Source organism: Chelon labrosus (genome assembly GCF_963514085.1).
Source record: "Chelon labrosus genome assembly, chromosome: 12".
Taxonomy (NCBI): Eukaryota; Metazoa; Chordata; class Actinopteri; order Mugiliformes; family Mugilidae; genus Chelon; species Chelon labrosus.
Genome location: NC_140345.1, coordinates 6072382 through 6092701, shown reverse-complemented (window position 1 = coordinate 6092701; position 20320 = coordinate 6072382). Strand labels below are relative to the sequence as shown.

The window sequence follows — 20320 nt, the reverse complement described above, 5'->3', positions numbered from 1 at the left end:
GTTTGTGCCTGTAGCAGACCATGCTACAGCCACCACACAGCATGCAGACCTTTGTATAAGCGTCTACACTCATAAATGAAAATGCATGTTTTGAAATGCTTCATTTCAAGACCTAAGTGAGCTGTTTCCTAATTTTGGGGTTGGCAGTTAGTATGTTTACATTTAATTTAAGTCTACATTAAATACAATCTGATGCTTACGAACAACATGACATGCACTATATGTCACACACACACACACACACACACCAAAATCTGGCCCACTAATAACAAAAATAATTGTTTTGTAGATAGTCTTAATGGTATTTCGGAGTTTCTGATTTCCTGGAAAATTATTTAAAAATGCAGATGACTCATCCTGCACTCGGAGATGTGTACGAGTTTTTTGTCCAATGAAACGCTTTCTTAGATTTTTACATCCCTACCACCATCTACGTCTGTCCTTCAGCAGCAGCAGCACTGCCGTCTTCAGCTATCGGCTCAAACATGTATGAGTGCTAAGGCCACTGGAACTGACCAATCAGAGCAAATGGGGCAAAATGTGGAGGGGTGCGGCCTTCCTAGATCTGTGTTTACAGGATCAAGTAAAAATGATGTGAATGTAGGAAATGATTCTTATCACTTGATGACTTAATTGAGAAAATATTTGTCACGGTTGTCACGTTTCTTGCCTTCTTCTTGTGAAATACTGCACAGTTAACTTCTTCAAGCCACTGAAAAAAAAAAGAGGAAACAGACATTACTTTATTTAAAAGGGCCACAGGGCACAACAATATTTCACAAATATGCTTTTTTTATTTTTTACTTCATTCTGCCTGACAAATCTTCCTTTAATTTGCGCTTCCAATGTCGTGAGGCAAACCTCTTTCAAAGCAATGCTGATTGTCCTCCTTTAGCCAAGCTCTGAGAAGGTGGTGGTTAATAAGAACGTGTATATGTGCTTGTGTGTCTTGTGATGTGTGTATTTCCTTCTCGTGTTACTTCTCCACTCCCCTTGTTGTCCCACGCGAGGCTCTCAGTGAGCCCACTATAGCCTGCCAGCACAACTGACCTGTGGTAAAGGGGAAATCAATAGTCAATTCCATTTTGCAGCCAGCGTGTGACAGGTACTAGATAGGAGTGGATTGGGTGCATGTAAGGAGCAGGAGCGTGAGTCGGAGCTTGTCTGACCCTCTCCTCTCTCAGTCTCTCTCACCCGCGGTGTCTCACAGACTCACTCGACCAGACCTCGTGGTGGACACAGCAGCAAAGTGCAAGAGGTTACACTCCTCGGTGTACAACAACTCGGTGACATGTAGACACATTAAGCAGTGTGTAATGTTTATTATGCTCATAATTGATCTTCTATAGCAAGTAGCCCAAATGCACAGGGAATCTAACCTGTTTAGTACATTACACATGTTACAGAGAAGAAACTTTTGCAAGATACGTCGACACATATGCTCTCTGAATCCATACCTGATTCCTACTATAGTTTCTATAACAGTAATGATACAATCTGAAGGCAATGCATCTTCTACAGTAGATAACTATGTTAATCTCCTGACTTTTCTTTCAGTGGACATACAGTCAGTCATGTCCCAGAGTAGTGGTCTGATCAATTTAAAGTCAGGGGACAGGACTCAATCAACTGGTCGTTGTCCCTCCATAAAACTAATGTAATGAAGCTAACAGGAGAGTCAAGCTTAGCTAACAGCAGTCCACAAATCTGTAAATTATATAGGAACATGTCTAATAAGTTTGTGTAGTTAACTTCTGTCACTGTTTCCCATTCAAATTGATGGGAAGTGCACCATAAATAATGAGGCCTTATCAGGTTAATTGAAGGGCCTAAGACTATTTGTACAAGAACACAGTATTTATAATTACATTTTTATGAGTGTATAATCACCTTTAACTGTACATAATTTTTCCACTGTGTTTTGTTTGCATAGTTCTTCTCATCTACAGAGGTAGTTGTTCCTCTTCTTCAGAGCCCACCATGTTGCAGCACCATGTTTCAACAGCACCCACCAGAACGGACAAACAAAATGTTCAAGACATTTACATAAAACTGTGGTCACCATGAGTTCTCTTACACACTTGGGAAGGGAGGCACGAGGGAGACAAAATGGAAGTAAGTTGGTTGTAGTTTGCAACCTCACCACTAGATTAGTAGTCATTAAATCCTACAAACTGGTCCTTTAAATGAAATAATCATTCAGTAGAACCATGGGCTTCAAGATTTTTCATCATTATTTTCTGACACACTAAGTAAAAACACTAAACATGATAAACACCAGCCTAAATACATAAACCAAAAACACATTTAAACTCTTTGTCTGAGGATGAAAGTGTGCACAGCTGGTCCAGAAATTACTGTGATATATGTTTGTAAGTGATTTAAAATTTTAGGAGGCTTTCAGTCACATATTTTCCTTTTTCAAATAATTTTGCGGAAAACGCTCTGTCGTCCAGTTAATACTTTTAGTTTTTACCTACAAATACATTTACAAACTACGACCAGTTTCATTGCACTGGAGGACGAATCAATTTTTGTTTGCTGTATCTCATTAAATAATATTCTTAAGATTCTCAACAAGAGAAACCCTGCACCCTTATCTTATACATTCAATAGCCAGCATGTGACAATTTCTAGCAGGTCTAAACTATTGAATACAAATATTATTCAAATCACCTCACATAAACATGATATTTTTGGGGGTATTACTGATTTTTTTCTTATTGATGTAATCAATATCTTACCTGACTGCACTGTAGCCTGACTTCTCTTTATATGGATGAGTGCAGTAGTAGGAGGACATAGTTTGAGCTAAAGGCTTTTAAATATTTTTAGCCTTGAATATTAGCATTCCTGATTAGCAGAAGCCCTGATTACAATAGTTGCGGCTGCGGTTAACTACAGTAATTCTCTGTATAGGGGCTGACAGCAGTGAGATGATATTTCCAGCAGTGACTAATTTGGGGTTCATCGCATCGTTAACGTGAATAAGAATCTAAAGATGAGACAGCATTCTATTAAGTATAGTACAAGAACCGTAATCAAACCTAGCAAGGCTTCATCAGTTCAACTTAGCTTCGGGGCCCTCAGCTAATTTTACTGCTCACTGAGACGTAGCATGTAATACCCAGTGGATGGAGAACACTTCGTTCATTACTGCTGATTAGGAAAAAAGATCAAGCAAAATATGTCAACTCATGATAACCAGTTAATGTATTTTTAATTAGTGCCCGCTTTTCTTTTCTCCCGTTGGTTCTTATTCAAAAACCTACCGCTGCGTGCATTTAATTCCTCCTCCAGCGGCCTCTTGATTAACAGTTAGTTCCTATTATGCTTTTGAGGGCAGCAGAGTGACCGAGCAGGGATGCAGCTGTTAGATTAAAAGTTGAGTGGGTGAGTGCTCATCGGCTCACCTCGCGCACCATTTGAAATGAGTTCTCAGCCGCGGAATCATTTTACGATATAATAAGCTAATAAACGTGATACGGCAACTAGTTTCAAGTGCCCTTGGGGGGGTCAAGGCACAGTTTACAATCTCATTTAAGAGCTTGTTCTATTACCACGCTGACAAAGGCTTAGACAGGCTCAGAGAGGGAAATGGCTGCATTTTGAAGCAGCCCTGGTAATACAGCATATCTGCTACTTCAAAAGGTCACACTCAGCACCGAAGGGTCAGTATGAACCAGAAATACCTCATTCTTATTGCAAGAAGGCTCTCAAATTGTAGGCTCTTTGACAGCTACCGTACTAACACCTTGTGAGGAGACCACTGAATAAGCTTGAAATACCTCCTTAATGTCATACAAGCAGCAAGGCTACCCCACAGGTTCACACACAGACATTTAATTCCCACATGTTGGAGCATAATGACTGTTATTACTCCAGCCACAATCACCGCGCAATGTGGTATGACAGAAAATAAAAATATCAAACCACTTGCAAAGAATTATGGATTTTGTTGCAGAGTTTAACATCTCTCTCGTTGAGCTATTTAACTCCTTTCTTTCAAAACTGAAATTTAAAAACACGCCACTTTTCCTTCCCATAACAGGGCCCCATCAGTCATGTGTTTCTTCCTGGAAAACAGTGAAGTTTCACAAATGCAAAACGAGGATGTTGCTGCCGCTGCCACTTGGCTAACACACACACATATGTTCTCCAATCTGAGCTGCTTTGAGCCTCACTGTTTCATCTGGTGCTATCAGGGCTGATGAGAGCCTCTTGTCTTTCTGGGTCTGCTGCAGCTGCTGTGTGGTGAGTGGCAAGCCTCTCTGATGGCTCTCCTTTATCTTCACATCAAGCAATTTGCCGCTCTTTTCATTCTGATACTTGTGCCAGATTTTTGTTGTTTTTTTTTTAAAAAAAAGAAAAGAAAAAGGGAAAACTTAACAAAACTTGTTTTCTGAGCGACACACGTTCGATCTAGATAGCTGCAACTCATCCAAGCGAGGGGCCACTCAACTTAATTTCAAATAAAACACGTATTTGATCATTTTTTCTGGCCAGTTTGTATTGTACTTGTGCCATTTATCATCCTCTGTATATTTTTTAAATAACATGATGGTAGATATTTTAAATATGTATGATTAAAGCAGCAACAGCCAAGATAAGATAATCCCTTTAAAGTAAATGTATTTTAAACTGGTTGCTCAAAGTGTATAAGAATACTTTCTACAAAAGTCATTTCAACTACACATTTTTTTTGTGTATAATGTTTCTCTAAACAACCATCTTGACAGATTTCTTCACAGTTGTTTTGTCATATTCTACGGGTCACTATGGACACAGTGTTAAGCAAGTCAACGTATAGAAAACCCATTTATGTTCTGGTTGTCCATTGAAAAAAGAGGATGTGAAACAGATTGCTTTCCTCCTTCTTAGATTTTGGGATTTTCAGACGTGCTGACATGTAAGGTCAATATGTCTGAGGCTGAGGGAACTGCTCTGAAGCCTGGATACAAAGACAAATCTCTGTTTCTTTTGTAAATTATTTAAACACGCAAGGCCTAGAGTGAGAAAACAGACCAAAAAGGGGAAATGGTGGCGAGTGTGTCATTGCACTCTGTGTGAAGGATATTGCAAAATCCTGAGAGTGTGGGCGTTTTGTAACCCGTAACAGTAATGGGAAAGGAAATGTATGGAGGCTAGAGCAAAACATCCCTTTACACAAAGTGACTCAGAAAAAAAAAAAAAAAAAGGTATCCAGATAGCATATTTGCATCTGCATGTTAGGACTGTAATCGACCAACACACAAAGAATAGCCAGACTTAATTTATGCTGTCTTTAAGTATGTCACATTGCGTTTGTTGACAAAATACACTCCAAATTTAATACAGTTTTCTGCTCTCCCCCTTCTCTCGCCCTCTCTTTCTCTGAATTGCCTTTTGTCAAGGCCAGAAGCAATTACCTATTAGTAGTAAGCAGAAATTCTAAAAAGGAAAGCAAAAATGGAAAATGGAAGCCTTTTTGCAAACTGCTGATAAGGAACAGGGAGAAATTCCATTTCTCACTCACTGCGAAACGCGGCCCGGTTATTATAAACTGAGGGCAGTAATCTGACAGTTTGAGCGATAGTAATAAATTATTCCAATTATAAGTAATGCTTCCTTGTCGTTTGGAGTTGTTGCAATTTGACAGTCTAGATGTGAAATTTCTGCCCAAAGGTACAACGTTGTCCTGCGCCAAGATTCTTAGAAGACCTGCTAAATGTAAAATATAATAACAAATAATTTCAATTTTAAAATCTCAAGAGTCCCAGCGTCCCAGTGGACTTCAGCTTCTTCAGTTTATCACAACAATCGGGCAGGGAGACAAATGCCGAGAATTACGAGACCACAGGAAGTTTCTCAACGCTGTGGTCTCATTTACTGGTTCTGTGTACATGTGTTGCCATGTGACACATGTTTGAGTGCGTGAGCACGCCTCTGAGAAATGACTCTCTGATGGAGAAATCAATAAGGGTCATCTGCCCCATGGTCAGATAACACACATGATCTTCCCTCCTTGTTGCGCTCTTAGTGGTATTTAATGATTATGCATTTAGTATTTCATGATGTTATCACTTGGCATGATTGACCAATAACTGATTCAATGTGGATCAACTTTACTTAATTTTATACTTTAAATGGCACTTAAAATGTCAGTGACACATTTTACTTATGATGTTGTTAATAAGTTGCAACTCAAGACTATTTCATAAAAAAATACTTTAAATGTTTCTAAATGTTTCCCAGACAAATTGTTTACCCGGCATTCAGATTCAAATTTAACACTTAAAGCAGAAAATCTCCAAATTTGATGGAACCAGGAGAAGATTTCAGTTTTGATTTGAAACAATGACCAGATCTCGCAATATCATGTAAAAATCCGGCTTCACATGAAGTGAAATATTTTGTGAAAATATATTGTGAAATGTCTAAAAACCACATGTGCGTAAGTGTTTTATGACATGAAATTCTGTGAAGACCCCATGTGTCAATGTGAACATGTTACACATAAAAATGTCATAATGCATAAGCAAGTGTACATGTGACATTTTAAAAGTCTAATGTTCTTCCATTCGTTGATCGTTGATTACTTTGCATGTGCTTTTATTGTCAGGGTAAAATAGATTTTCTCTGACTAAATCAGTTGTTTCCCTTTCAGCTATTTATCACACTAAATAATAATAATAAAAACATGATTTACAATTTTAAAAGTGATTAATAATACTTAATCGTACTTAAAATCATGCTTAAAATGATGTGAAACATTTCATTAGCTCTTCTTGCTTATGTATTGCTGTTAACAAGCTTTCACTCAGGATTATTTTCATAAGGGCTCTTTGTTCATCATAGTAAATTCCACAAAATTGTTTAAATTTAAAGTACTCTGTGACAAATTGTTTACCAGAGTTCAGATTCAAATGTAAAACTTTAAGCAGGAAATCTGCACATTTGAGAAGCTGCAACCGGCAGAAGAGTTTAGTTCTTATTTGATAAATCACAATGAACAAAAAATAAAATGTGTTTACGCGAAAAAACACACGTACGTGACAAATCACAGGTGCCCGTGTGAAAATGTTACTCATCAAAATGTGACAATGCATCTGTAATTCATTGTTGACGTGCAACATTTTGTACGTGTAGCGCTCTTAGAGTAGTTACTTTGCATGTGCTTTTATTGTCAGAGTAAAATTGCAGCTCCATCCATAGTTTTTCTTTTACTCAGTGAATTGTTTCAGAACTCTTTCAAACTCCTTTGTTTTTTCCTCCATATAGCACATCGAGTCTCAGCCATGCTGTGAAGGCATGTCTGGCTCTTGTTGGCAGTGCTCTGTGAGCCAGCAACCAGATTTGTGTGAATTTTAAACTTCCAGGCTTGTGTTATGGTGAGTATTTCAGAAACGCAAGACTCGAAATTCATTTCAAGTTTTCCGACACCTGTGCTCGTAATGTGAAGTCCCAAATGGTTCTCGGATTTAAGAAGCAGATTGGTGACTTAATATCAGAAGTACAATATGTTGGAGAATTGCTACCATCTGCTTAGCCCATCATCTCAGCTGAACATTGCTGCTAATTACACATGACCAATCAACTATGGAGTGCAAGTTACCTTCAAACAACTCGCAATCACAGTTTCCAAGAATTCTTTCTCGGGAGTTTTATCTTTCTAATTTAACGGTGTAAGGAGGAGGAATATAGTATGTACAGAGAGCTACTATTAATAACAATTTATTCTGTCTACAGGGAATTTGAATTTCATTTTATCAGCTAGCAGAGCTTTAAATGTCAAATCTTCTGTGTAATCAGGTCGCATAAATGTGGACCCAAGCTGCCACGAATGTTGATTTTTATTATTCCTGAGTGTGTCATGTGTCAGCGCTCGGATTTGTTCCGTGTGTGCTCTACAAACACAGACAGCACTGCAGGTTTTTCATTGCTAGAATTGTGGGAGGCAGCAAATGCAAACTGTTTACACTGAAATATTGTGTTTCACAGAGATCACTTGAAACGCCATGCTGATGATGCCTTTTGAAGTGACAGACACTCGCTTTGAAAGGAATGGCAATTCAAAATATTGTTTTGAAAGTTTGCAATTTAGGAATAATGCATTTCATTTTTTTGGCTGCCTAACAGGTTTTATCATCATGACATCCACATGGGCGTCAGTGATTGTCATGCTGGTGGCGTTTGTGAGTGAGGCGAGGAATGGTGAGCATTGCTGTCAGCCTGAAACAGCAAATCTGAATGGAAATACCAAACCAGCAGTTACAAAAACAAGTGTTATTGCACCTCTGCTCCGTTTGCCTTGAAGATTCTGCCCATTAAAAGGCTCGTCAGCATGCTGTGCTTAAAATGTTCTCCTTTTCAGACGTTGACATACAGCCATGTGCCAAGGTCCAGACGTCCAGCTCAGTGGTGCCTCTGGGGTCGCCTGTTACAGCCACCTGTGTCATCAGAGAGGACTGCCCTCTGGGCACTGGACAAGCTGTTCATATAGAGTGGCGCCTCGGCGATCGCTTAATTCCCAGCAGCCCCGTGGCCAATGGGAGTGACAGGGTTTCCGAAGTTGTAATATCAAACTTCAATCAGACCAGGGAATTCCTCCTCTGCTACATTCAGGCTCCTCCTCAGGTTGTTGCAGGAGTGGAGATCCGAGCAGGATGTAAGAAAACTTTAAAGTATCTTTACGTGTTTGGTAACTCATGTGATTCCATGTGCTGTGTCCTAAGCAAAAAAAAATAAAATAAAAATAAACAAAAAAGACTAAAATGGAAATTACAATTAATATTTTAACGTGCTTGTTGGAGCTTAATGAGACTTTTAAAGGCTGACTAATTATAAACTCAAGATCAATTCTTATTTTACTCATTTTTATTTGATAAAAACTGAGACCCCAGATAAATCTACATCCCTCTGCAGTCCCTTGGTGTGAAGGCACAAACAAATACTATCACTGTTATACTATACTATTTCATGCACCTAACCCTGCACAACATACTTATTCCTACTTGATTCCCATGCAATGCACAGGTCCTCTTGTAGTGAAGTTTTTATTCAACTATCGATCCACCACTAGCCCCATTGAACCTCAGGTGCTAGTGGATTAAATCCCCAACCCAGCTGGGCGGATGTGGGTGTAGACTGTGCATGAGCAGGACCTTAACAGCTCAACTGAAAAAAAAAAAAAAGAACCTCACTTTGTTTTTTCATCTTTAGATCCACCAGAAGCCCCACAAAACCTCAGCTGTCAGACAAACCTCACCAATCCCAACACAATGACCTGTAGCTGGGACCCTGGGCAGCGGGAGACCCACCTGCCCACAAAGTACAGCCTCCACACGGAGATACGGTAATACCCTGCCTGTATATGCTCTGAGACAGCGGTGAGAAAGCGGACCTCATTTTAGTGTCAGACATGTCATTTGCAACGTCTGCAACGTTTCACAACTGTGTTTCTCCATATTGTGATTTCATCATTTCAGGGATTTGAACATGAACCATGTTTATGAGGTGCCGCCAGGAGTCCACCGCTACACCATTCCTCGCTCTGGCTTTATTCTGTTCACTGAAATGAAAGTACAAGTGAAGGCTGTCAATGAGCTGGGAGAGGCACCTTCAGCAGCACTCTTTTTGGAACCCCTTAGTGCAGGTAGGATTACTTGTTTCTGTGGACAAGCAGTGACCCCAGTCAAAACAGCATAAAATGAGGTTGTAGTCCTCACTGCAGTGGTGCAGGTTCAGTCCCAGCCTGTTCCCTTTGCTGCATGTCGTTCCTTTACTCTCTTCCCTTTATTTCCTGTCCTTCTCCACAAATAAAACCATCAAATAAAGGCACTTAAAGCCCCTCAAAGAATTCTACACTCAAATATAATAGTGTGGCTTTCCAGTAGAACTGAAATAATTTGAAGAAAAATCTAAATTCCATGTAATCGTTTGTTTTCCTGACTGTTTTGTTTTGTTTTGTTTTTTTGCAGCTAAGTTTGACCCACCTGAGATTCTGAATATGGAAGCACTTTACAAGTATGGCTGCCTGAGGCTGAGCTGGACCGTGTCCCAGGACCAGGTCTGGATACGGGACCGTCTGAACCTAGAGGTTCGGTTTAAGACAGCTGACAGCAGCCAGTGGAGTGAACAAGTGAGTTTGAATCAGTCAAGTGTTGACTTGACTATAGCTATTATAGGTATGAACATGCTGATAGAAGGAAATCCTGCTAAATGTTCACACATATCTGTATGTGTCTCCTGGGGCATGCGTCAGATCCCTGTGAGCCGTCCTAGACCTGTGGACCTGTGCCGTCTACTTCATGGGACTCGGTATTTGGCCCAGATTAGAGTGAGATACAAGCAGAGCCCCTGGAGCGAATGGAGCGACAGCCAGTCTGGAGTCACCTTGGAGAGCGGTATGGCTGTGATCAATTCACAGTGACACAATCAGTCACTCTAACATTTTCTAATCTATTGCCTTTTCTTCCATTTCCTGCTCTTTTCAATATATGCTAATGCCATGTCCTGCATCTCCCATTGCTTTGCTCTACAGCGGAGGCTCAATTGATGTATTGAGTTTTGTCGCACACTCTGGCAGCGGATCCATAGGCCTGTCTTGTAAAGAAAAGTTTTACTTTCTAAAGAGTGAGAAGTGCAGGCTTTTGAGGAGCTGCCGTTCTGACAGACATCTCTTTCTTTTCAGCTCCCACTGGACACCTAGACTCGTGGATGAAGGTATCGGGGGATCAGATGCCCAAACAACTTAACGTACAATTGTTTTGGAAGGTACACACATTCCACACTTTGCTTGACACCTGTCACACATCAGCGTATTTCTCTCTCATAATTCTAGTGGAGTGTGTGTGTGAGGTCTGCTTTTAAAACCTGCTCACTTCAATTTTTTTTTCTTTTCCCTTTTTTGTGCCGCTTCAGCCATCAAAACAATTCCGTGCCAATGGTCAAAATGTGTCGTATATCGTCACAGTGCAAAAACCGCCGGGAGAAAAGGGAAAGGTGTGCTCTACAAGAGGGAATTATTGTTCTTTTCAGATTCCTGGAAGAGTAAAGAAAGTGTATCTGAGAGCTGTAAATGCAGCAGGGAAGTCCCCACCCACTGAAGTTCGGATTTTTCAACCCAAAGGTAACTGAGTTTTCTTCATCGTCTTTTTTTTCTGGTTTAAAAATATACAATACGTTGTTTGTTTGTTTTTTGTTTTTTACAGAAACATGCACAATGATATGTTTTTGTGTCTATAGCATATACGGATATATCAGACTTCACAGCTGTTCCTCGTGATGACACATCACTACTGGTCCAGTGGAAAAGCGCGGTTACTCCCGGCCTCACTGGTTATGTGGTGGAATGGACCCCGTTGTTAGAGACAGGCCTCTCCCACATTCAGTTTGAAATCGCCGACAAAAACCAGTCCAGCCTTGTTATAACAGGTATGTGTTATAGTATTTGTATTACACGTTTTCAGATCCATTCTTATTTTACACACCTTTCATTTGGTTTTCTTAATCGGGTGATCATCCTTTACAACAAGAATTCAAGCAGTCAGAGAGCAAGATCTTTTTTTTTTTTCTTTCCTGTGCACGACCTGCCTGTGCACACTGTTCGCTCGCGGGCACTGATCCACTCTAACCTCTTCACTCTCATCAATAGGCAGCTTTGAGCCCTACAAGCCCTATGGGATCTCTGTATATCCTAGATTTAAGGATGGGATAGGCCTTCCTCAGACTGTTAATGCCTACTTGAGACAAAAGGGTAAGTCACCAAAGACACAAAGAGGATCACACAAAGAGCAAGGAGAGGTGTGAGAGTCAGGCTGCCTCAACTTTGAAGAAGTGGGAACAGAGTTGGCACATGGGTTAAATATATATATATATATATACTGTATACTGTGCACTGTCTCAGGGAACAGCTGATATATGATGGAATAATGCCCTCTTGTGGAAAGAAATATATTATATTTTTTTCTGGCTTGTGGAATTCTGATAGCGCTCTACTGTTGTAATGATCACCTGGGATGATATTTCTTTTTAAAGCTCCATCCATGGTTCCAAAAATGCAAATTAAAAAGACCTGGAAGTCATATATTGAGCTCACCTGGGATGAAATACCATTAGACCAAAGGAATGGAATTATCCAGAACTACCAGATCTTCTACTGGGATGACAGAGGACCCATCAACGGTAAGTTAAAACCCTCAAATTTCACATTTTTATATACTTGAGCCTCTCTAATGTCTGACTCCTCTTTCAGTTGTGAATGCAGATCCAGATGAGAGGAAAGTGACCCTGAAAAACCTCGACGCTATGTATCTGTATGAAGCTTTCATGATGGTTAGCACATTTGGCGGGAGCCTGAACGGGTCGACAGTTCATTTTCAGTTTGAGCCTTTTGGTAGGTATTATCATTTGACTGTGGCTTTCTGGAGAAATGGAGATTAATTGAATGTTTTTTTCAAACACAACGTCGTGCGTTTTTTTCTTTTCTCAGACGCAGTTACTGTTGAGATGATTGCAACCGCAGCCGGTGGACTATTAGTGGTTATCATCGTTGTAATTTTGCTAGTGCTGACTTGTTTCTCCAAGCACAAAAGGTGAGATAACCAACATGCTGTCTTATGATGTGAACCTACAATGTCTTTTCTTTCTCAACATATTTTTTTTTTGTTCCCTTACTTTAAGGATCACTGGTCGTTTTTGGCCAGCTGTTCCAGATCCAGCAAACAGCAGCATCAAAAGATGGACATCAGAATCAACACAGGTGTGGAGAGCTGACATCCAGCTGTGCAAGATAAAATGTCTTTTGCATTCCAGGTTAAAGCTACAGTAGTCAACATTTTCATATTAGCGATACATCAAATTACTGTGTGACGTGAAAGGGATTTCTCAAAGTGATGAACCATGGGACGAAAACAGAACTAACAACAGAGCCGACAACAAAGTGAATAAAGGACAAATACAAATAAATCAAATGAATCTTGCTCACCGTTTCTAAGCAATGAACTGTTTACTGTTCAGCATAGCTCTGTCTGTCAGTCTTAGATGTTTACAGCTTCTCTCGCTGCCCCAAATGAGGTCAAAAATGAATGCAGCTAGCATTATGTTTAGCTATCTTGAACTAATTTTGATCTTGTGCAGAGCCTAGATGTTGTCATTTACTAATTAAATGCATTAATGACTAATTTAATTTTCTTTTGCAGGACACCTATCCTTCCTGGGATAGTGAGGAGCCCAATCCAATATATTTGTCCCACCTCAGCTTCCTGGACCTCCCTGTGAAGCCAAACAAAGTGGATGATCCTTGGTTAAACAGTGCAGAGGACACCAGTGACCTGGGGGAGTCTATATGTGGCTCACCATTCATCCCAGGATATTCTGGTTCAAATAGCGACTCTGTTCCCTATGCTACTGTGATCTTCTCTAGTCCATGCAACAGCCCACCACCCAAAGAAACTCATGTGTACTTGCGCTCTGAATCCACACAGCCCCTCTTGGAGTCAGAAGAATCCTTCAGCCCCAAGTGCTACCAGAACATGGCGACTGTTGGGATGTCAGGGGAGCAGTGTTTCTTTGGACCATCCCATGATTGTGTGCCCGAAGAAGGGCCAGACCCTGCCAATCTTTGGGACGACTTTCCTTTTCTGCGAGCATTAGCCATGAATGATACTCAAAATGACTAAATGTATTTGTTTGCTGATTATAAGAGTAGCTGTTTTGCAAGATGCTTATGAAGATCTGAGTTTTGTGTAATGAGCTTTGTGTAACAGGTTGCATAGCATGCAGCTCCAAATGCAAACTAGATTTTATGCTAAAATCACTTGGAAATTTTACGATTATGATGGCCATGCTTTTTCTGTATGACAATCTGTGTAAAAATCACCTCATTAGAAAATAAACTTTTTTTTTTACAAAAAAATCCTCTCTAAGTGCCGTTACTTCTGTTTTTTACCTACTTTGTTTGCCTTTTTTCTATTTATATAATAATTGCTCTTAAAAATGGAAGCAGGGTAATTTAATATACAGATCACTTATTAACATGTCTACAGCAAAGCATTAATTAGAAAGTTTTATTAACTAAAACAGGTTAACTCTCTAAGAACTAGCCATAGTAGTAAACATTCAGTTACAGTAAATACAGTAAGTATAATAATGAAGTTTTAACAATTATTCGTATTTAATGCAAAAATAACTAAAAAGAGCGCAATATACCGAAAAGTATGTTGTTGTTTTTCAAGAAATAAACCAAAATCCATCTCCCCTATCCCCTGTCGTAGTTGTTCGATCGATGTGTTCTGGGATCGTTATATAAGCCTTGTAAATTATTCCTCTACCCTCGCTCATCAGTTACTTTGGTCTAACCAAAATGGCGAGGCTTATGTAGGGGTCGAGTGTGGTTACTTGGCACATTTTCATCACTTTTAAAGAGTGCAAACTCTTACTCACTATCCTGAGAGCCATGTTCGCAAACATAGGCCTGCGGGCCGTTCTGAAGTCGTCGGCTGGTGTTTTACGTGAAAGCTCCGGCCTGTTCTCGGCCGTGTCACTCCAAACGCGAACATGCAGTCCGGCTTTGCTATCAGGACCTACAGTGAGCCGTGGTAAGTGTGGGGAAGCAAGAAAAAAAGTACAAACTGTACAGCTTTGTTGAGTAAATAGCTGCCTAACGTATTACGTTTTTGCCTGACCGTTAAGTGTGTCCACCAAGCCTTTCTGTAAACAGTTAGCTAGCAAGGTTGTCAGTTAGCTAACATCAACAGTAGTCGGCACTGTTGACTCCAGACAACATGCTAGGCGCCACTTTATTTTAGTGTAAATAATTGGGGTTGGGCTATAATCATAGATGGCAACAACAAACCAATTTCATAAGTGTTTTGCAAGCGTTTTGTAGTGATATGTTAAACGGCTTGTCAGATAATTGAAAATAACTGAGGTTTAATAACACAAATTGGCAATTTGTAAAATCAAGAGACATCTTTGGCTGTAACTTAACATACTGTAAAAATTCCATATATCAGATTATATATCAACTTCACTGTGACATAATGTACTACAAAAAGACTTCAAACTTCGAATTCAAACATAAACTTCCATGCCAATATATTATGTTTTCATATAAAAAAAAATCACCCTTCATGACTGTTAAAATGTGAGTAATTTATGCTGAAACGGCTTAAAAAAGGTGGTAATTCATCTGCATAATCATTTTGGAAGATGTAGTTTGTGGTACATAACACAACCATACATAACTCAAAATAAAAACACAGTTAAATCAAAAGCTCTCTCTGATATTTTCAATAAATGCTGAATACCGTGACCTTTATGAAGATTTAGCATATGGCTGTTTTGTTGGAATGCATTCGTTTTCACTAATATCCAATGAACTGGCAAGTGAGTGAAGGTGTAAACTGCAACTAGCTGGTTGATGCATACAGCCTCAGTTGTATGTGTGGTTGCATCCCCCATATATCTTTGTCTGCTTACTCCAATGCAACATCTGACTCCATTATCATAATATCAAAAGCTTCTAGAGAAGCTAAACTTTCATTTCCCTTTGGTCTATAACGTGATATCTTGTTTTCTCACTGTCGCATCCTATGCACTGACAGGCTCGCATGTACCAGCCGTCGGTTAACAGTCCCGCCTAGTAAGAACTTGGTTAGCAGACCACTTCTCTCTCCAACTCTGACATATTTGCATCATAAAACATATTGATGTGTATGCATTAGCTAGTCTGTGTAATATCGTATAACTTGTACAGTGCTGGTTAACAGAAGTTAAATTTCTATCAATGTCTCAGTAAAACATGCAGTAACATGCAAACTACATAATGATAACTAAAAAAAAACTTTTATCAGTTTTAAAAGAACTTTTATCAGTATTTATAACACATCTCTGGTAGATCACAGTGTTAGTTGTTCATGTAGCTGGATTTCTAATGAAATGCTTTGAACGGTATTGAGGAAATTGCATCATTTTTGGATTTCGTGATATTAAAACCCACACTCTTCTCACCATCTGATATGAGCGTACTTGGGTTTTATCAAGTGTGTAGGATAGCCAAGTTATGATGACTATCTTGGCTGTACTACTGAAACTGTTGAATCAGTCATGCAACTTAAACACGCAGCTCAGTTGCATCACCATTCTGCGAAGTTCTTCTCACCGCTAACCCCTTTCTCACAGCTAAACATTTGTGACAGCTTTATACGTCTAGACCATCATTATGATGTGCCTTTTTGAAACCATATCTTTCTTGAATTCTTAACAGCTTTGTCCGTCAACTACTACCATTTTTTTTTTTTTTTTTTATCCACCTCGTCTTATGGCACTAACTGTTCTTTAAGGGTCTTTAAGCACAAAATGGCAAACACCTTTCTTAATTCATTTTTTCATCTACTATGCATGGTGTGAATACACCAAGATTTCTCATACGTGTTTTTTTCTCAGTTGCAGGAAGTTTTGCAGTTCCACCACCAGTAAGACATTATGCTCGAGGTCGAAAGCAAACAGTATCAGGTATTTTATGAAGCAATGCCATTACCAAAACATGATTAGACATTTCTGAAATACACACGTGATTTAAAAACAAACATTTTCATCCAAGCATTTGATTTCTTCCAGTCCCTCAGAGCCAGCTCAGTGATCTTGATCCAGCAATGCTGAAGATGGATTACGCGGCTGTTCCCATTGCACAAACGTAAACATACATGTCGCCAACTTTAAAACAAATAATATCATAATCATAATGCATTATAAATATGGATTCAGATTTGTATTAGATTTATCAACTACTCTCTACTGTATTTTTCTGCCAACAGAACTGATGATGTTGTCAAACGACTTCTTTCACTGGAGCTGGCGAGTCATGTAAGTCTGCATGTCTCACGTTTATCTTGTGTTTTGTTCTAATGGTTGCTTCTCCAGAAACTGCAGTATGTTGATATGCCTCTTGCAGAAAGTTGATTAACATGTAGCTTAATTCTAGGAATGCATCAGTATCACTTTTTATCAGACAAGCACCGAAATTTAAAGTTTTGTTTTCATAATTTTCTCACTTTCTGACATGCTCAGCAAACACACACTGACTCATGCACATGAGTATATATATATATATATATATATATATACACACACACACACACACACACACACACACACACTCACACACACACTTTTACCAGCCAATAGGGCAATTATAGTAGTAATGCAGTAGATTTTTTTTTTCCCCCTGTCAGTGACACGTCTATTGATATCTGCAGCTAAGGATGGATTTCATTGTTTTGATGTCATGGTGCTTGTCTGTTTCTTTAGTCCAAAGTCTCTGAAACACAATCACAGTGGGAATTACATCTGAAACTCCCTATTTCCTCAAATGGGGCCAGAACAGACGGTATCCATTTTCAGAAGTGTCTGTTGGTGAGCAGTGAGGGGCAGTTCATATTCATTCTCAAACACTCCTTGTTTTCTGCTCAATGAGAAACATGCTACTTGCATGTAGAGCCTGATCTCTGAGAGGGTGGGCACATCTTGCCGACTTAGCTGCATCTGAATGTCTGCCAGGCAGGAATAGCCTAAGGTGCAATGTTTAAAACTACTTTACATCAGAATACGAATACGAATAAATTATAATACTACCATCTATGAAGATTCTTAGTTATCCAGTTCATGGTGTATCTAAAAACCCAAGCCGTACTGGTGTGGGTTGCCTTTGTTTTCGCTTTGTTTGGCATAAATCGAATAATGTTTTTGTTTTCAGAGTGAAAAGCTAAAGGTGAAAAAGGAACAACTGATTGCAAAAGTCCAGAGGGATGAGAATGACCGCAGCTCAGTGGAAGTAAAGGGTAAGATGCTATTGAATATAGTGTGTTCACCAAAATAAGATTTAACTTGTATTGATTACACACTTATTAAATTCCCAATGCGATCCTTCTCCCTTCAGTGGCTATTTTGACCGCAAGAATCCGAAACTATCAAGAGCATTTGAAAAAACATCACAAGGTGAGAGTGGGAGCTGATTTTTCTGTCTTGGATGTTAACACGGACACTAGTTCTTTGGACAGGTTCTACTAAAATGACATGTGTCAGGGCAGTTGATGTGTACCACAAGAGCTTTCATATTTGAATATGTCTCTCCACATTTCCTCTCTGCCTTCCTCTGGTGTGAGGCATGCATGTTCTACAGGATATCCTGTTTACTCCCCCACATTAAATGAAAACATGCGTAGCGCGACCATGGTCGGAAGTTTCCGTGTTGCATCACCTCTTTTATTTTTTTGTAAATTGACTCGGGGGAATATAGATTATAAGTTTTAAACTGCTTCTGTGTTACATTATAAACAGCTGCCTACTTATAATGGGATGACTGTATATAGTGAGCTTCAAAATGTGTCTTCATTTCTGTCCTAAATGAATCACATGTATAGTTTAACTCATTTGTTATTTCACACCAGGACAAAGCTAACAAGAGGCGGATGCTCATGTCCATTGACCAAAGGAAAAAGCTTTTGAAAAACCTTAGGTTGGTTCGCTATGATGCCTTTGAGAAAGTGTGTGAGCAGCTGGGCATCACCTACACCTTCCCTCCAGAATACTACAGACGAGTCACGCGCCGCTGGCTGGCCAAAAAACAGTTCTGCATTATGGTAATGAACAAATTATCCCGTTATATGGTTTACATCTATATTTTCTGGGTGGTGAATTAGCTACATAATACCTTAAACGTGTTTCATTACACACCAGTGAAACAATCCTGCATATGCTGTAGTATTTAAGGTCATTGCTAAACTTTCTGTGGCTTCATCTAACTGACATGTTCAGGTGTTATTTCATGCCCCCACTAACACTTGTGTGTGTGTGTGGTGTGGCCATGTGTGTTTCTCCTCAGGTCTACAAAGCAGTCCAGAAACAGAAAGCAGAACAGAGGCTGAGGATGAAGCAGAGTTCCACACAAACACAGGCACCTACCACAAAAGCAGAAGAGGCTCAATAAAAGACAATATACCGATGATTACAACAGTTCATTCTTCATGCTTGTCTTGACCAAATTATTTACTTATTCTCCTTCAAATGTGGTTATGACGCATGTGGATAAATAGCTTCTTTGTTTAACTGGTTTCCATCATACAATATTGTTTGTGTTTGTTTTCAAGTCGATGTTAAGAATTGTCTGTACATGTCAGAACTGAATGAGAATAAAATGTCCGAGAACATTAAGGAAGACGTTTCCACAAACCTTTAAGAGATGCAGAATTACAGTGGAGTGATAGAAACTGAAAACAAAACTGTGGTTACATGGTGCATGAGCAAGAACACAGTTTGTGTATGCAAATGTGCAGTATATGTGGAGGCTGAAACATGCTACATCAGTGACATGTTCCAGGCTTGAAACACAAGTCAGAAGTGTTATGCCATGGCCTGTCAGTGAGGTCGTCTGTAATCTGGCCCATGAGGCCCTGGTCCTCCTGCAATGCAGAGAGCTTGTCAGCCTGATAGAGTGATCAAAAGAATATGATCCCCATACCCTGTATTTTCCTAGCATTTTCTCTGCAACAAAAAAGTTTATTTTAATGTTCAAAAATACATCTCAGGTAGTACATGTTTTACGCTTTCATTGCTTTATAACATTTAGTGTGTATGCCTAGTGTATGGCAGTTTCATTAATGCACAACAATTAACACATATCTGGCCCTTTTTAGCTGATGGCGCAATCATTTTTCCACCCCTGTTTTGGCAGTGTACAGGCCTTCTGCAGGCGTCACACGTTTACTTCTTATTCTTTATTGTTCTTCTGTGCGTCCAATACATGGCAGTATTATTCCCCTTTTTAAGCATTGTTTAATTAAATAGGTCAGAATTCAGTGAGAATAAAAATGTCCTAGAACATCAAGAAAAAACATTTCCATAAATCTTTAAGGAATACAAAATTGCAATGGAATGGCAGAAACTGAAAAGAAATCTGTATGTTTACACGGCATATGTGCAAGAGCACCGTTTGTATATGCAAATGTGCAATACCTGTGGAGGCAGTGATGACTGAGGCAAGAAAGATCCAAGGAAACACTTCGAATGGTAAATTTCCTTGTTTTTATATAGTGCTTTTCTGCCTGTGGGTACACAAAGCGCTTTACAGGCGCAGAAACATCTACCCATTCGCTCACATTCACACACCAGTGCCACGCATTGGGAGCAACTGGGGATGCAGTGTCTTGCTCAAGGACTCTTCGGCATGTGGCTCATGCCCCCGCCTGAATGTTTGTTGGAACCATAAGTGGCTTCGAGTCGGGGAGGAAAGGCTGTTAAATGGCCTTAACCTTAGAGTTCCAAACACTATGGTGAACAC

The 20320-nt window shown here is 39.6% G+C and overlaps 2 protein-coding genes across 5 annotated transcripts; both read left to right on the top strand.

Moving 5' to 3' along the window:
- Positions 1–2567: 2567 nt before the first annotated feature.
- Positions 2568–14014, top strand: csf3r (colony stimulating factor 3 receptor). Of its 4 annotated transcripts, XM_084556118.1 has the most exons (16): positions 2568–4254; positions 7261–7370; positions 8119–8193; positions 8354–8647; positions 9202–9334; positions 9468–9634; positions 9960–10385; positions 10673–10755; positions 10903–11110; positions 11227–11415; positions 11636–11737; positions 12019–12165; positions 12236–12376; positions 12473–12575; positions 12664–12742; positions 13182–14014. In XM_084556118.1, the coding sequence occupies exons 3-16, from the start codon at positions 8130–8132 to the stop codon at positions 13659–13661; spliced, it is 2616 nt and encodes an 871-aa protein (XP_084412244.1). In that variant the 5' UTR covers positions 2568–4254; positions 7261–7370; positions 8119–8129; the 3' UTR covers positions 13662–14014. The 4 variants fall into 4 exon arrangements, with proteins under 4 accessions (XP_084412244.1, XP_084412245.1, XP_084412243.1 ...); XM_084556119.1 differs by lacking the exon at positions 2568–4254 and having other exon boundaries at positions 6804–7370; XM_084556117.1 differs by lacking the exons at positions 2568–4254; positions 7261–7370 and having other exon boundaries at positions 7889–8193; positions 9960–10120; positions 10244–10385.
- Positions 14015–14287: 273 nt separating this feature from the next.
- On the top strand, positions 14288–19733 carry mrps15 (mitochondrial ribosomal protein S15). The gene is made up of 8 exons (XM_084557339.1): positions 14288–14579; positions 16429–16497; positions 16603–16678; positions 16800–16848; positions 17738–17822; positions 17921–17979; positions 18432–18623; positions 18866–19733. The coding sequence occupies exons 1-8, from the start codon at positions 14438–14440 to the stop codon at positions 18968–18970; spliced, it is 777 nt and encodes a 258-aa protein (XP_084413465.1). The 5' UTR covers positions 14288–14437; the 3' UTR covers positions 18971–19733.
- Positions 19734–20320: the final 587 nt, after the last annotated feature.

Bases quoted from the DNA above. Each gene is read 5' to 3' on its own strand.
- mrps15 (XM_084557339.1), top strand. From the start codon at position 14,438: ATGTTCGCAAACATAGGCCTGCGGGCCGTTCTGAAGTCGTCGGCTGGT. The intron at 16,849-17,737 runs GTAAGTCTGCAT...TTTTGTTTTCAG, and splicing joins CACTGGAGCTGGCGAGTCAT to AGTGAAAAGCTAAAGGTGAA. The intron at 17,823-17,920 runs GTAAGATGCTAT...TTCTCCCTTCAG, and splicing joins CAGCTCAGTGGAAGTAAAGG to TGGCTATTTTGACCGCAAGA.
- csf3r (XM_084556116.1), top strand. From the start codon at position 7,998: ATGCTGATGATGCCTTTTGAAGTGACAGACACTCGCTTTGAAAGGAAT. The intron at 11,416-11,635 runs GTATGTGTTATA...TCTCATCAATAG, and splicing joins GTCCAGCCTTGTTATAACAG to GCAGCTTTGAGCCCTACAAG. The intron at 11,738-12,018 runs GTAAGTCACCAA...TTCTTTTTAAAG, and splicing joins TGCCTACTTGAGACAAAAGG to CTCCATCCATGGTTCCAAAA.